This window comes from Ictalurus furcatus, chromosome 11 (genome assembly GCF_023375685.1).
Source record: "Ictalurus furcatus strain D&B chromosome 11, Billie_1.0, whole genome shotgun sequence".
NCBI classification, from domain to species: Eukaryota; Metazoa; Chordata; class Actinopteri; order Siluriformes; family Ictaluridae; genus Ictalurus; species Ictalurus furcatus.
Window position 1 is genome coordinate 2,180,001 of NC_071265.1, and position 16,051 is coordinate 2,196,051.

Here is a 16,051-nt window from a genome sequence, read left to right on the forward strand (position 1 = left end):
ATCTCACTCTAAAGTGTCGGTGATGAACAGGTTAAGTCGGTGATGATCTCGCTCTAAAGTGACGTGATGAACGTGTTAAGTCGGTGATGATCTCACTCTAAAGTGACGTGATGAACGTGTTAAGTCGGTGATGATCTCACTCTAAAGTGACGGTGATGAACGGGTTAAGTCGGTGATGAACAGGTTAAGTCGGTGATGATCTCGCTCTAAAGTGACGTGATGAACGTGTTAAGTCGGTGATGATCTCACTCTAAAGTGACGTGATGAACGTGTTAAGTCGGAGATGATCTCACTCTAAAGTGACGGTGATGAACGGGTTAAGTCGGTGATGAACAGGTTAAGTTGGTGATGATCTCGCTCTAAAGTGACGTGATGAACGTGTTAAGTCGGTGATGATCTCACTCTAAAGTGACGTGATGAACGTGTTAAGTCGGTGATGATCTCACTCTAAAGTGACGGTGATGAACGGGTTAAGTCGGTGATGAACAGGTTAAGTCGGTGATGATCTCACTCTAAAGTGACGGTGATGAACGTGTTAAGTCGGTGATGATCTCACTCTAAAGTGACGGTGATGAACGGGTTAAGTCGGTGATGAACGTGTTAAGTCGGTGATGATCTCACTCTAAAGTGACGGTGATGAACGGGTTAAGTCGGTGATGAACGTGTTAAGTTGGTGATGATCTCACTCTAAAGTGACGGTGATGAACGGGTTAAGTCGGTGATGATCTCACTCTAAAGTGACGGTGATGAACGTGTTAAGTTGGTGATGAACAGGTTAAGTCGGTGATGATCTCACTCTAAAGTGACGGTGATGAACGTGTTAAGTCGGTGATGAACGTGTTAAGTCGGTGATGATCTCACTCTAAAGTGACGGTGATGAACGGGTTAAGTCGGTGATGATCTCACTCTAAAGTGACGGTGATGAACGGGTTAAGTCGGTGATGAACGTGTTAAGTCGGTGATGATCTCGCTCTAAAGTGACGTGATGAACGTGTTAAGTCGGTGATGATCTCGCTCTAAATCATGTGAATTTCCTGAAGATCATGCAAAGAAGAAATTTCCGTTCTCTCATTCTCAGAACTCCGAGTATACGCTGAGTCAGTCTGATACAGTAACCTTCACATTCTGCAGAACTCTGCCACCTGATTGGTTGTGGAGGAGGAGGATCTAGTCCTTACTGGTGAACGATCACAGCGAGTAAACGCAGGGTTACATAAGCTGACTGCGTGTGGACTGTACACCTGGACCAACCCGCTTTCATTCCTGAAGGTGTGATAAGATAAACGTTGCATAACGTATGGCCTCGTGCCACCTCAGAAATATCACCGAGCGGAATAAACACGCCTGCAGACGATCAGCACGTACAAACACTACACAAAAACGGAAATAAAGAAGCGTGAACGTTTAGCATATTTGCCATTTCTGTGGGGTAAAAAGCCTCGACCCTGTCACGCTGTCAATCACACACAGAACCCTCGAGAGAAATGACATCAGTAGGAGGGCGCGGTCGCGAGTAGACGTTTTTTCCTTGAATATTAAAAGTGCAAACGAGCGGTGTTTCATATTTCAGCTTCATATTTTATCCACACGTTATTCCCATAACTTTTTTTTTTTAAAATTATTGTTCGTTTCTGAACTAATGTCGATTGAGCTCCACGTGAGCGCTGCTGTGAATCCTCACCGTGTGTAGCTCGTGTGTTTTTCTTTTCGCCCAGGTGAGTCGATTGTTTGTTTGTTTGCCGTGGACAAAAAAAAGCTTTTCTGTTCGGCTCTGTTCTGGTTTTTTTTGTTTGTTTGTTTATTTGTTTTCTTGCACAATGTCTGTATCACACAATGGGCGGTTAGACCGAGAGCTTTGGAGCTTGCTGCACATTTCAGCTCTCGCTCACATCGGCACACAAACACGGACGATTAATCTCTCAGACACTGGTATAAACGCCGTAAAGGAAAATGTCTTTAATAATAATAATAATAATAATAATAATAAAATAAAAAATTTTTAAAAAAGGGAAAATGACACATTTCACCTGTGATTATGTGAGGTGGTGGGGGGGGGGGAGTGATCATGTGGATAAGAAACGTGATAAGGTAAGAAAACTTGACTTAAAGTTTAATGATTAACGAGAGGAAAACTTCGGAATTTTTATTTATTTATTTATTTATTTATTTATTTATTTATTTATTTTTGGAAAAGTCACATGCGAATGTAGATAAATGGTGAGAAAACCACGTGACGGGTGTGAAAAAGGAATTGCGTAAAAAAAAAAACAAAAAAAAACAACACCCCATGTGAATATAAAAGGATAATCTATAAACTTCACATAAAAAAAAAATTCATAAATCATGTAAAAAAAAAAAAAATTAACGTCAATAAATGAATCACGTGAAGATAAAAGAACTGTTTAAAGCTGTTTAGAAAAATCACCTTATGTGGATCATTTTATATTTATTATATTATATATAATGAATTGTTGGCGTACACTGAATTGTTTTCACACGAGAAGTAAAAGGAATCATGTGGAGGGGGGAGGGGAATCAGGTTGGTCTGCTGGTTGTTAGCAGGTTGGTCTGCTTTCGATGCAGACGTGCTCGACCGTACTGTGTACTCGGTGTTAAACGCGGAATGTGGGTGTTTCCTGCACCAACACGACGAGAATCAAAACACGAGGCCAAATCGACTAGAAGAATCTCGGCCCCTGTGTGAAGAATGCAGAGTTGGACAGCTGGCACGACGCCTACAGACATGTCACGACAAATGTGCAGGGGTTGGGGGGGGGGCTAATATTTATTAAAAAAAAAAAAGAAGTTTTCTGTGAGGAGATGTTTATGGAAGGAGTCTCCAGTGTCAGTGTCTGTGCTGTTGGTGAGTTAAAAGCTGAGCTGTGTAGTAAAAGATGAAAATAATTAGTATTAGAATAATTAAAATAATTTTATGACAGTATGGGAGATAACAGGTTATTAAAAGCGACCGTGACTGAACTTCAATGACTGAACAGGGTGGAAACCAAACAGAAACAAACGCACATGTTCTTTGTAAACGAAGTCTCTATGTAACGCGCGAGCACGTGCTCGCTCTGGTTCGTGCACGTACGCGCTCTCCGGCTCTCCGTGCACGTCGTCGCCGCAGCGCCATCTGCCGGCGAGATCGTGACAGCTATTCATTTAAGGAAACGTTAATCCAAAATGTCATCGCGTCTGCAAAATACGGTATGATAAAAAAATGGAAACAAGTTCTCCGTTAGAAATATGGTCAGATATCAGCAGAAGAATTTCTACTATTATTATTATTATTATTATTATTATTATTATTATTATTATGTGGTTAACAACATGTGTAACAATATTATAAAGATATTGTTTGTATTTAGCAGAATATTATAAGAGAAATGTTGAACACTATCAAATGTGCATTGTCTAAACATTATAGAATATGTGTTTAGCCAAATATTTACATTAAAGTATGAATATAAAAAGTTTTATGTGTTTTGCACGATATTATAATACAAATGTTAAACACTCTTCTGGAAGTGTTTTCCCTCTTCCGCAAAAATAACGTTAGCCTTTTTTTCTCATTTTCCAGCGATGGAAATTTATTAGGTTCTGTTCTGTTTTGCTGCGTTCACTCCTTCACTCCTCCTCTCTTCCCTGTGTGCTGTCGTAATCGCAGGGATTCGAGTACAGTCGCAGCGGGAATCCCACACGGAATTGTCTGGAAAAAGCCGTCGCTGCGCTGGACGGAGCTCAGCACTGTAAGTCCGCTCTCGGATCAACACTCTTGGAATTATTTATTAATCCACGCTGCATGATCGGCTTTGTGCGCACACACACACACACACACACACACACACTCTCATTGTTGGTGTTTATAAGCGATCGTTCTGTCAGATTCAGAAAGCTGGTCCACTTTGTAGACCGTTCTGCAGTGGAACAAACCCAAAAATCGAAAGTAAACCTGATTTAAAAAAAAAAAAAGGTTAAACAGCCAAACGTAGGCCAACAGTACCTGTAACGCTTTATAGATTTGGGAAGGACGTTGTTTTGAAACACTGTTAACTTCCTCATGCGGTCACATCACCGCGCGTTCCAGAACGTTCCACAACAATAACTCTTATGTTCTGTAGATCGCTATTTATTAATCACATTAAATCAAATTAAGCTTATTTGTCACATACGTAACCATACATAGTATTATTTATATATATATATATATATATATATATATATATATATATATATATATATATATATATATATAAAATATTCTAAAAATTAAAAATATATTAAGGGAAAAGGAAAAAAAAATAAATAAAGACGAGTATAATATAATAAAGAATAAAACTAGAATAATGAATAGAAACGATTTTACAATTTCGAATATAATACAAAAATTACAATTATAATATATTGTAAAAAGACAAAAATGACCATTTTAATCCACTAAATGGGACGGCACATTTTGTATCCGTGTAATTCGCATCGTTTGTATGAAAATTATCGTATGAAAAATAATTTTTATCTCGGTGTTTTTAAGTGTTTTCGAAGGCATAGTGATGTAGGGTTAACATAAAATAAATAAATAAATAAATAAAAATCTGGTACAGACCACACCCACTTCCAGTTTAAATGCGAATAGGAAAACGGACATGAATATTCTGAGCACCGAACAGAAGGATGAATATATCGATATCCCTCAATCAGTCTATATATAGATTCATTGGCCAATCAGGACACCCGAGGATTCATTGGCCAATCAGGGCACGGGAGGATTCATTGGCCATTCAGGGCACTGAATACTAGTCTATAAAGATCTATAATAGTTCTTCTGGAGACTATTGTATGTTAAAAATGGTTTTATTTCAATTTTATGACCTCTATATTTCTGCTCTCGAAGTATTTTCCGAACAGTGGATGGTGAGACCTTCACCCCTGCCCTGTGGAGGTTGTTGGTGATGTCACTGATTGTTGTTTTTGGAGTTTTACTTCACCGCTCTCGCAACGTTTCCGTCATCAGATGCCGTCGTTTCCCTCGGCCCTCGTTTCCAAATTGTTGCCTCGGCTACGCCCGATGTCCGTGCGACGCCTCTGATTGATTTTCCGTCTTCTCTCAGCTTCAGAATGGCTCACTTTTCTCCCGTAGACAGCTCTCTGATCTTCATGTTGGTTTAACCTTTTTAACGACAAATGCAGTCTTTACAGGTGAAACTGAAGCCTAAAACCAACACTAAACGTTCCGAGCTATGTATTGCTTAGACACTCAATCTAACAGGACACTCCTGGGTGACAAGAAACACCCGTCAGTCACGTGTTCCAATATTTTTGCTCACCTACAAATTGGTCGGTCTGACACAAAATGTGCTACGTTCCATATATAAATCCACATATCTACATATAAACACCAGCAAATAAACGCTGAAATTCTAAACTCTTCTTCTTCTCATGTTCATCTTTTGATTTCAAACCCAAACGTCTTCAGTCTACAGCAAAAACAAATTAATTGGCCTCGCCGTTCCAATAGTTTCATAGTTCCAACGGTCTCTGGATTATATCTGGATATATAATCAGACGCAATGTGTTACAGGTTACTTACAAACAAGTATACCAAGTGAAATATTTTACATCTATACATGACTCCGTACGATAAAGCTTGGCCCTGATTGGTCATCCAGTAGCTCCTAACAACCTACCAGGTGACTTTCCACTAATTTATGATTTTTCACGTTTTTAATGGCAAATTAAATCTATTGCAAAATCCCATTCTCCTCGCAGTCTGGTCACCCCACTCATTTTGCTGTGGATTTTTGGATTAGGTATTTCTCTGGCCTCTGGATTAGCCGCTACCATGACCATCGTGCACATGCTGAAGGCCGGAGACGGGATCCTGTGCATGAATGACGTCTACGGAGGTGAGCCATGGTCACACGGTCAAAAACACTGCTGCTTCGAGCATCAGAACGTCGGTGAGGTCAAAACCCCCGCTTTCGTGTCTTTCAGGAACCAACCGCTATTTTAAAAGAATAGCCGCGGAGATCGGCTACGACGTCTCCTTCGCTGACTTCACCAAGCTGGACGAGTTAAAAGCGGCTCTAAAGCCCAACACAAAGGTTCGACGGTTGGAGTGAACGTGACGTTTCTTTCACTTCCTGTAAAGAAACGAACAAAAAACAAACCTTCTCGATCATTTTGTCTAAGCTCGCTAAAACACGAAATGTCTTGAAGGTTTTAGTTTTCTCCTTATGACTCATCTCACAAGCTAGCATTAACAGGGATTAACAGAAAGATTTAGGATAAGCTTGTAAACAAATGAAAGCATACTGACGGGAAAAACCTGTTCTGTTTTCTTTTCCTTCTTCTGTTCCACGCAGCTGTTGTGGATCGAAACGCCCACGAATCCAACCATGAAAGTGCTGGACATTAAAGCCTGCTCAGAAATCACACACGAGTACAACAAGGACATCATCGTTGTCGTGGACAACACCTTCATGTCCGCATACTTCCAGGTATTAACGTTAGGGACGAGAAAAAAAAAATATATTTATTTTTAGATCCATCTTGATGGATTGAATCATTTATAAATGATTCTGTATCGACGGGGAGATATTTATGCATAATTGTGCTGGATACTACGTATAAATAAAACATGAAATGTATTATTAAATGTCCTGAGTCTGATGGATTGTGGTAATATTTGCTGTCTGCAGCGCCCCCTGGCCTTGGGAGCGGATATATGCATGTACTCTGCTACGAAGTACATGAACGGTACATATTGCTCACACATGCAGTAGAAATGTATGATTTTGGCTCGGGATATCAGTTATTGAACGTGTGTGTGTGTGTGTGTGTGTGTGTGTGTGTGTGTGTAGGGCACAGTGATGTCGTCATGGGGCTGATTTCTGTTAACCATATGGGCTTGTATGAAAAGCTGAAGTATTTGCAGAACGGTGAGATGATGATGATGATGATGGTGATGAAGAAGAACGCAGCAGTGCAGAATTACTAACTAGCTCCTGCGCCGAAATCCAGCGTAGCTTAATATAATTATTTGCTCTTGTGTTTAGCTCTGGGGGCCGTCCCATCCCCGTTCGACTGCTACTTGTGTAATCGCGGCTTGAAGACGCTGCATCTGAGAATGAAGCAGCACTTCAGGAACGCACTGGCTGTGGCAAAGTTCCTCGAGGCTGATCCCCGGGTGGACAAAGTCATTTTCCCAGGTGACCACAATTGTACAGCACGTCTGTTTATTTAACGCGCTTTAATAATTCAGCGCGATAGGCTAATCATTTCATTAAAGGAATACTCCTGATTTTGATTTATTTTATTATTTTTTTTTACATTTTTTTTCTGATTTGTATCCGTAGTTTGTGTGTGATTCGCACCGACGAGAATTTCACCATGGTTTTTCTTCTCTGTGAAATGAACAGAAAATCCTCTTCAAACCAAACTCACTTGTAATAGAAGTCTAAGGGCAGACGTGGAACTCCTATTTTTAAAACATGGACTTCTTCGGGAGCCAAAAATTAGTTTTTGTGGTGTCCATATTTCCACCTCAAAACAAAAAGCTATCAAACTCGTACTTTGTTTGTTTGTTTGTTTGTTTGTCTTTTTTGGTGTTGTATTATGTGTTGTCAGCACAATGGTATTCTTATTGAGTCACGTGAAAATTTTTATACATTTTAAAAATGTCTCGATTTGAACACAAACGCCTTAGATTGAAGAGTTCACGGAAATGCTTCGTTTAAAAACAGTAGGTGTATGAATGGAATCCAACATCTGCCCTCTGTACATCTGCACGTTCTGAGTGAGTTTGGCGCGAACAGGTTTTCTGTTTGTTTCTCTGAATTAAATGGCACTACAGATACAGCAAATAAAGATTAGGTTGGGAGGAACCCCGAAAAAACAAACAAACAAACAAACAAACAAACAAACAAAAAATAACTAAACAGGAGTATTCCTTTAAAATGGTGACCTTTTGTAACAGTCACGGTGTGTTGCAGGTTTATATCCACTAGGGGGCACTAACGCATTCTTGAACACAGTCCTATACAGCGATTCAGATGTATTTGGTGTGTATAGGGCACTCAAAAAAAGCCTTAAATCTTTAACACAGGGTCACAACATGTTCTTGAGAGAAGGAAGAAGAAGCGCATGATACATTCTGGATGAGGAGAACTCACTGCTTGTTGTTTTGGTGTTTTGTTTTTTTTGTCCCCCCCGTCTATCCGCCAGGTCTGCCGTCTCACCCCCAGTACGAGCTGATGAAGAGACAGTGCTCAGGCTGTCCGGGGATGATCACCTTCTATATCAAAGGCAAACTGGAACACGCCACTTCTTTCCTCAGCAACCTGAAGGTGATTCGAGAAAGAACAGTGCGAGAACTTCATTCCGCTGAAGATCAGACCAGGCGACGTTTCCTCGTCGTACATCAGACTATTACACTATGTGTTAGGATCTCATTTCTGAGCTGTTTAAACCAGGGGTGTCCGATCTTCTCCGGAAAGTTCCGGTGCGGGTGCAGGTTTTCGTTCCAACCCAGCAGGAGCCACACTTGATTCTATGGAAAGCCGAGATCAACCGATAAACCAGGTGAAATCGGGTGCCACGCCTGCTCGGTTGGAATGTAAACCTGCACCCACATCGGAACTTTCCAGATAAGATCGGACACTCCTGGTTTAGGTAGTAATATGTGGCCGTGTATTATTTTATTTAAAAGTAGGAATGTCACAGCGGGGTTCTGTGGATAACTTTCTACAGGTTGTAAATAAATCTCTCGCTTCATCTTCATCTTTAAAGCAAGTCTTAGGGATTGTTTTTGTTGTGTGTGTGTGTGTGTGTGTGTGTTTTTAAATTCTACCCATATTTTTTTCAGTTGTTCGCTCTTGCTGAAAGTCTCGGAGGCTACGAGAGTCTGGCTGAGCATCCGTAAGTATCACACGTTCCTTCAAGCACTTCCTGCAAGTATAATCCAAACCGAGCCTATCTTGTTCATGGTATATTGTACAGTTCCTGAAGTTAATGGAGTGCAACATCTCTCAACAACATCTGTAGCGTGTGTGTGTGTGTGTGTGTGTGTGTGTGTGTGTGTGTTTGAAGTGTGTGTAGTATACTTAATTTCGTCCTGGCTATCATATGTGCCTACTCGCTTATCAAAAGCTACAGTAACTAAACGGTTTTGCCTGTCTGATCAAATTTGGTAGAACCAGGAGGCTCTGCTTATCCAGAGATAGATAATCCCGTGCGGCCTGTACGTCGCGTAATAAGCAGATACGCCTGTGCCGTTCATTCACAGAGCGATTATGACTCATGCTTCGGTGCCAGAAGAGCAGCGGAGGGAGCTGGGAATCACGGACACGCTGATCCGTCTCTCTGTGGGACTGGAGGATGAGGAGGACATTATCGCAGACCTAGATCAAGCTCTCGATGCAGCTGTAAGTACACACACACACACACACACACACACACACACACACACTCGGATAAATAAACACTCATCTAAGTTTATTCGTTGCTGGTTTGCACACAAACACGGCTCTCGAGCAGCCCTGCTTCCTCGGTAATGATTAAACGTGGTGCGATTGGCCAGTGCGCAATCTGTGTCTGGTACCAATGTTATCTCCGTGCTAAAGACGTTAAAAGAGGTCACGTGACTTTCGCAGGCTGGTGCTTCTATTCCTGCGTTCGGGACTTTTTATGAAATCTAATGGCGTGAGGAAAAACTAAAGACGATTATTTATACTTTAACCCTTTTATACATGCGGTCACTGGAATTTTAGCCCGTTCCTCAGTACAGAACAGCTTCGACTCTGGGATGTCGGTGGGTTTCCTCACAGGAGCTGCTCGCTTCGGGGTCTTCCACGTCAGGACTTTGACTCGGCCGTTCCAAGACATTCAGTTTATTTTTCTTTACCCATTCTTCGGTGGAATTGGGTCTGCGTGACTCACTTTCTCTTGAGATTCAGTCCATGGACAGATGAATCTCCGTCAATGATGGCAAGCCATTCTGGTCCCGATGCAGCAAAACAGGCCCAAATCATGATCAGGTTCTTATGCTGGAATGTAGTGTTTTCACTTCTCCAAACATAACGCTTCTCATGTAAACCAAAAAGTTCTATTTAGGTCTCATCTATCCATCAAACATTTTTCCGTTAGCCTTCTGGCTCGTCCACGTGACCTTTAGCAAACTGCCTAAGTGCTGCGATGTTCTTTACGGAGAGCGGTGTCTTTCTCCTTGCAGCCCTGCCATGCACACCATCGTTGTTCGGTGTTCTCCTGATGGTGGACTCGTTCGCATTAACATTAGCCAACGTGAGAGAGGCCTTTAATTGCTTAGAAGTTCCCCCGGGTTCCTTCGTGACCTCACAGACTATTACACGTCTTGCTCTTGGAGAGATCTTTGTTGGTCTCCACTCGTGTGGAGGGGAACGATGGTGCTGAATTTCCTCCATTTCTACACAGTCTGTCTGACTGTAGATCGGTGGAGTCCAAACTCTTTAGAGACGGTCCAGTTTATATTTATAGAGCGCCTTTCTACACACTCAAGGTCACCTTACAATTAGAAAGCACAAATAACACAGCTAGAAAAATAATAATAATAATTTCGATCAAAACGGGGAAAATATCGGATCATTTTCCTCAATAAATAAATGACCGAGTAGAATATTTGTGTCTCGTTTGTTTAATTGGGTTCTCTTTATCTACCTTTAGGACCTGCGTACGAATCTGGTAAAGTTTCAGGTCACTTATGCAGAAATATAGAAAAATCTAAAAGGGTTCCCAAACTTTCAAGCACCACCGTGTGTGTGTGTGTGTATATATATATATATATATATATATATCTGCTAGCGGAGCAAAAACTAACATTCGGCCATATCGTGTCCGAAATATCTCTTACCCTATATTACTTTCTGATTGATAGAACTGTTGTATAAACAGTGCCGTCTCAGTGGGAGGAGCCTACTCTGTCACCCGGTGAATCATGGGGTCACTAACCGATCGTACGCTTCAGCACGCTCATGTTCGTGCTTTCAACCGAGCTGTAACGTAACATGAGCTATCATTCGAAATGAAGCTGTCATTGGAGCACCTTCACCATCTGATGTTGTGTGACTGATCGGGGAGAGCTGGCTGGTGGGTGCGAATCGGCAGGTGATCAAAATGCGGAGCAGATTTATTGTGTAGACCAAGCTGTACGTTGTAGGGATGTAGCGAAGCATGGTCATTGGGTAGTTTACTGATTCGCATAATACTTTTAAACATACTTCTGCGAATTAGGGTGTTTTCAAACTACGGTGCTTGGACCCCGCTGATCGCTGCTTGCAGCTATATTTATCATGCGTAATATTATTACACACTGCTTTTGGGCGGAGCCTCAGCTCTGCATGGTTGTTATCCGAGAGAGGAATTTTGGTGTGAAATAAGGCAGAAGGGGGTGTGTGTGTGTGTGTGTGTGTGTGTGTGTGTGTGTGTGTGTCAGCCTCATGTTCTGTTGCTCATTAGAGAGCACAAACACTGCTTGTTTTCTGCCAGGGCTTGTATTCTGCTTCAGCTAGTTTTCTTGGCGCCTCAGGTCTGCAAGTCTGCACTCGAGCCTTTTGCACGTCGATAGTTCACAGAAGAACGATAACTCGATAACACGTGTACATGCGATGTCTGCCTGCGATTAGATTCCCAGACCGATCACGTTCTCCTGGACCTGGAACTCGTACGTCTCAGGACATTATAAACGATCTCCGGGCAGTTTCAGTAATCGTGCAATCAGCTAGTTGATTATTTGATATTTACACGGAGGTGTGTGTGAAGTTACAGTGACGGGGAAATTGAAAGTATCTGGAAATGCGTTCTTGTGCAAAATCGCGTCTGGGGTCGTTTATAAAAGACACCGCGATGGGTTGGGGAGATTTCACGCAACAGGGAGCAATCACAGTGAAGGTAAAAGAGCTTCGTAAAAAGTGCTTAGGAAAAACGTTATTAAGAAACAGGAAGGCCTCGATGGCTGAAACGCACGCGTGGTTCGGGACTCGCTCGACTGGACGCATAACGACGTGTTGTATATCTCACGAGCCCAGGCGTAGCACTTCCTGGTTCGCAGTTGGTGGATTTTGAGTAGTAGCTTACTTTCCTCCAGTGCTGTTATAAATTGCTGGGTATTATCTCTTCCCACAATCCCCCTCGGTCGGTTCTGGTTAAAAGTATCACCTCCTCTTAAGCGATTAGATTCTCCTGCGTTCTGTCTCTCGTTTCACCGTGATGTTATTTATTCTTTACTCTAGAAATCCAGGCCAGAAGGAGATGTTTCTGATTTATCTTTTCCCGAACGTATTTATAATCCAGCTCGCGTCTGCGTGTAGAGGGATATCGATTGTGGCTCGTTTCCATCTTCCAGATTACAAGAGGTTAATCATCCTCCGAGGGTCAAAAGCGCTGTCGGGTCTTTTTCTTTATTACTGCCGAATATGCTAATGTTCGCGGCGAGCGTCAGATCGCGTGTTCCCTGGAGGGACGCCATTAGCGAGGCGAAAAAAAAGGCTTGGCAGGGAGGCTGGATGAGGCAAACTCATCAGCGGGGTAATGGATTAAACGGAGAACATCATCACGCCGGTATCTTCCGTGCTCCGGCTAACAGCGGTGTCGTATCCGACCGCTCACAAAATATCACCGTTTTTTCGATTTATTTATTTATTTATTCCCATGAAAAGCTCTTAAAACGTAGGGGGGGGGGGGGGGGGGGAGGAAAAAAAGCGAAGCGTAAAAACGAGTTACAAGGCGGTATGTTGCTTTAAACGCGAACGCCAGACTGAAAAAAAACGTCATGTTGTTAAAGCGCTTTAATTTATGGTTTCGTAATAAAGTAATATATTATAAGCGCATAATTACATAGTCGTTTTCTACTTTTCAAATATTAATGGATAATTAATGCTTGGGTAATTAATGATTAGTGTATAAATAAAGAACATGTTTGAATGTTTTTAATATGTGGTAAGAGGTGGTATAGACATTTTAATAAAAGGTTGGTTCTATGAATATAAATAATTATTTATATAATAATATAAACATACTAATGTTTTAATATAGTAAAATGAGATTAAAATTAACTTTATGCTGCTGTGATGATGTGTGTGTGTGTATATTTATCTGTAAATAAAATGTTGTTGTTATTATTATTATTATTATTATTATTATTATTATTATTATTAAATCATAGTCTTAACCCTGCTATTGATATTTATTTTTATTTTCCTTTCACAGCAAAAGTCTACACTCGTCAACGCGGGCAAGGACTGACGACGTTTCGGCAGAACGTTGGCACAGTGATGTAGACGAACAGACGAACATGTTTGAAGTCATTTTTACATCAGGGATCAAACATGACGCAAATCAGTACTTCCATAGATCAGGTGTTTTTTTTTTTGTTTGTTTTTTCTTTTCTTTTCTTGGAGATTTTTTTTTGCAACGTGACTAGGGTTAGAAAGGGAATTCCTAATGAACATTGCTGCTGTATTTCTGTCCTTATACTGTGCTCTTGAGGTAGTGCGAGTGTGTGCGAGTGAAACAACTACAGCACCATTCACACCCAACGAGCAAGGAGACACACTTCTCTCTATACCGTGTGAAAAAAAACAAAACGATCCTCCGGATCACAGTTTAAATGAACAAAATGGCCAGGCCGTATTTTTATTATTATTATTATTATTATTTTTTTAACAGGAAAGGTTGCTTTGATTAATCTTCTGCACTGCTACACCCATTAAAAACCATATGTAATTTATTGCTCTTGTGTCGTTTCTTATTGCTGGACTTGTTTTAATGGAGCTACGCTAAAAGCTCTTTATTTAAAAAGGGGGAGTTAGTGGATTAATGTGCGATTTAGACGTATATTATATAATATGACGTGCTCAGTGTTTTTATTAGGGGTGTAGGGGTGAATTTGAATCCAGTGTGGCCTAAACCAGAATAGATTTCAAATCCTGTTCTCATCACTGTTGTTTATTATTATAATATCGTTTGTACATTTCCACAATACTAAAAAAAAGAAATTAATTAGTTTATCTCCCAAACAAAACAAAACCAAAACAACAACAACAACAAAAAAACAGTAGACCCTGACCAGGCAGTCACTAAGGATAAATGAATGCTGTAAAAGCATCATTCACGCTAATCTTAAAGTGCACCTATTGTGCTTTTTAAAATATTCCCTTTCATGTAGCGTGTTATATACGTAGCTGTTTGTGAATGTAAAAACGTCTGCGAAGTTTCAAAAATCAAAGCGCACGGCGAACGGAGTTATCGACTCCCAAAAGAAGGAATCGATTCTGAACAGCTGAAACGACTCGTTAGTGATTCCAGACTTTACTTCCTGTACAAACCTACGGAGGTTTATAACAAAAAATCCCCGCCTCTGGTCTTCATCGGCTGCTCGCCGACAGCGCTAGAACACTCAGAACAGACTGGGACGTCTGACCAATCAGAGCAGAGTATGCTCACTGAAAGGAGGAGTTTAGAACGAATCATTTAGAACGGATCGTTTAAAGAGTCGTTTGTGAAACTGGGGGAAAAAGGTAACGCTGCGGTTTAAATTACGAGCACGTTAAAGTGTTTTGTTTTTTTTTTCACCTCGGATGCGTGTAAATCGATCGTATGAGACCTTTAAAACAAAATTATGCACGTTTCAAATCCATAATAGGTGCACTTGAATAATCACATGCTGTTTCCAAAAGACTTTCCGCCGAAAAAGCGCCCTGTCCCTAGCTGCGTTTGTATTTGTATCTCTTAAGTACACGTTGTACAACAGCGCAGATGAATTCTGGAATCTGATTGGTCAGAAGTTAAGTGCCTTATTTTCGTACAAGCGCACGTCTCGCTATAATAACGTGTGTAATATAATAACGTGCTCGCTATAATACATTATCGTTACTGTACCAACAGAACAGCTCATACACGTAATCTACGTGGGGGGGTGGGGGGGGGGTGTTTGGGGGTGGTTAAGTAGTAAGACGATATGGAAAGATGAGGAAAATAAATAGGAAAAACATATAAATGACATGCTGTTGATGAATTAATACTCATATCCTGGTAAACAGGGTGTGTGCTTAATAAAGGAAAATTTCCAATATCACATCTCTTCAGCTCTGCTCGAGTGGGTGTGTGTGCTCTTCTCTCTGCACTGTGTTTGTCAAGCAAATGTACTTAGCCAAATTAGGGATGATGCTCAGAAAACCCATAAAGCTCCAAAACACTGGAACTCAGTCCCACACACATACTGTACACACACACACACACACACACACACACACACAACAACAACAACAATAGGAAACATCATGGTCAGATCATAAGCGTACATAAACTTTTTCTCTGTAAAGTCGGCACCTCTGAAAAAAAAAAGATTCCTCATTTCTACACAGCGCTGTCGAATCCTGGATTCTGATTGGTCAGTAGGTGTTGATTATGAATATATGAATGCGGTTACTCAGGTTTATATTAATTAGCAGATGTAGATTACGTGGAGCGTCCGTCGTACAATTCCCTGTGATAATATATTAGAATAAAAACCTGTGGCTCATCTGAGGTGTTAAAGCAGGCAGGGCCCTCTACTAAATATCGGCACCCTCGGTAAATATGAGCTGTGAAGGCTGTGAAAAAATAATTGTCTTTATTGTTGAACCTTTTGATCTTTTGTTTGAAAAATTCACAAAAATACTCTGCTCTCATGGATATCAAAGAATTGCAAACACAACACTGGTTTATCAAAAAAAAATCTTTGTTAAATATGTGTAGGTGTGCAAGAATTATTGGCACCTTTTAGTCAATACTTTGTGTAAGCTCCCTTTGCCAAGATAACAGCTCTGAGTCTTCTCCTATAAAGGCTGATGAGGTTGGAGAATACATGGCGAGGGATCTGAGAGCGTTCCTCCGTACAGAATCTCTCCAGATCCTTCACATTTCGAGGTCCACGCTGGTGGACTCTCCTCTTCAGTTCACCCCACAGGTTTTCTATGGGGTTCAGGTCAGGGGACTGGGAGGGTCATGGCAGGACCTTGATTTTGTGGTCAGTAAACCA

General features: G+C 41.0%; 1 protein-coding gene across 1 annotated transcript in view; it reads left to right on the forward strand.

Moving 5' to 3' along the window:
• The window catches only part of LOC128614859 (cystathionine gamma-lyase), a 17,886-nt gene extending 4,127 nt beyond the window's left edge, over positions 1-13,759 (forward strand). Inside the window, exons 2-12 of the mRNA XM_053636503.1 lie at positions 3,668-3,749; positions 5,808-5,903; positions 5,992-6,101; positions 6,363-6,497; positions 6,699-6,756; positions 6,861-6,938; positions 7,056-7,208; positions 8,224-8,345; positions 8,864-8,916; positions 9,284-9,422; positions 13,240-13,759. Coding sequence (XP_053492478.1) covers positions 3,668-3,749; positions 5,808-5,903; positions 5,992-6,101; positions 6,363-6,497; positions 6,699-6,756; positions 6,861-6,938; positions 7,056-7,208; positions 8,224-8,345; positions 8,864-8,916; positions 9,284-9,422; positions 13,240-13,275 — 1,062 coding nt within the window. The 3' untranslated portion in view covers positions 13,276-13,759. The remainder of the gene's footprint in view (positions 1-3,667; positions 3,750-5,807; positions 5,904-5,991; positions 6,102-6,362; positions 6,498-6,698; positions 6,757-6,860; positions 6,939-7,055; positions 7,209-8,223; positions 8,346-8,863; positions 8,917-9,283; positions 9,423-13,239) is intronic.
• Positions 13,760-16,051: the final 2,292 nt, after the last annotated feature.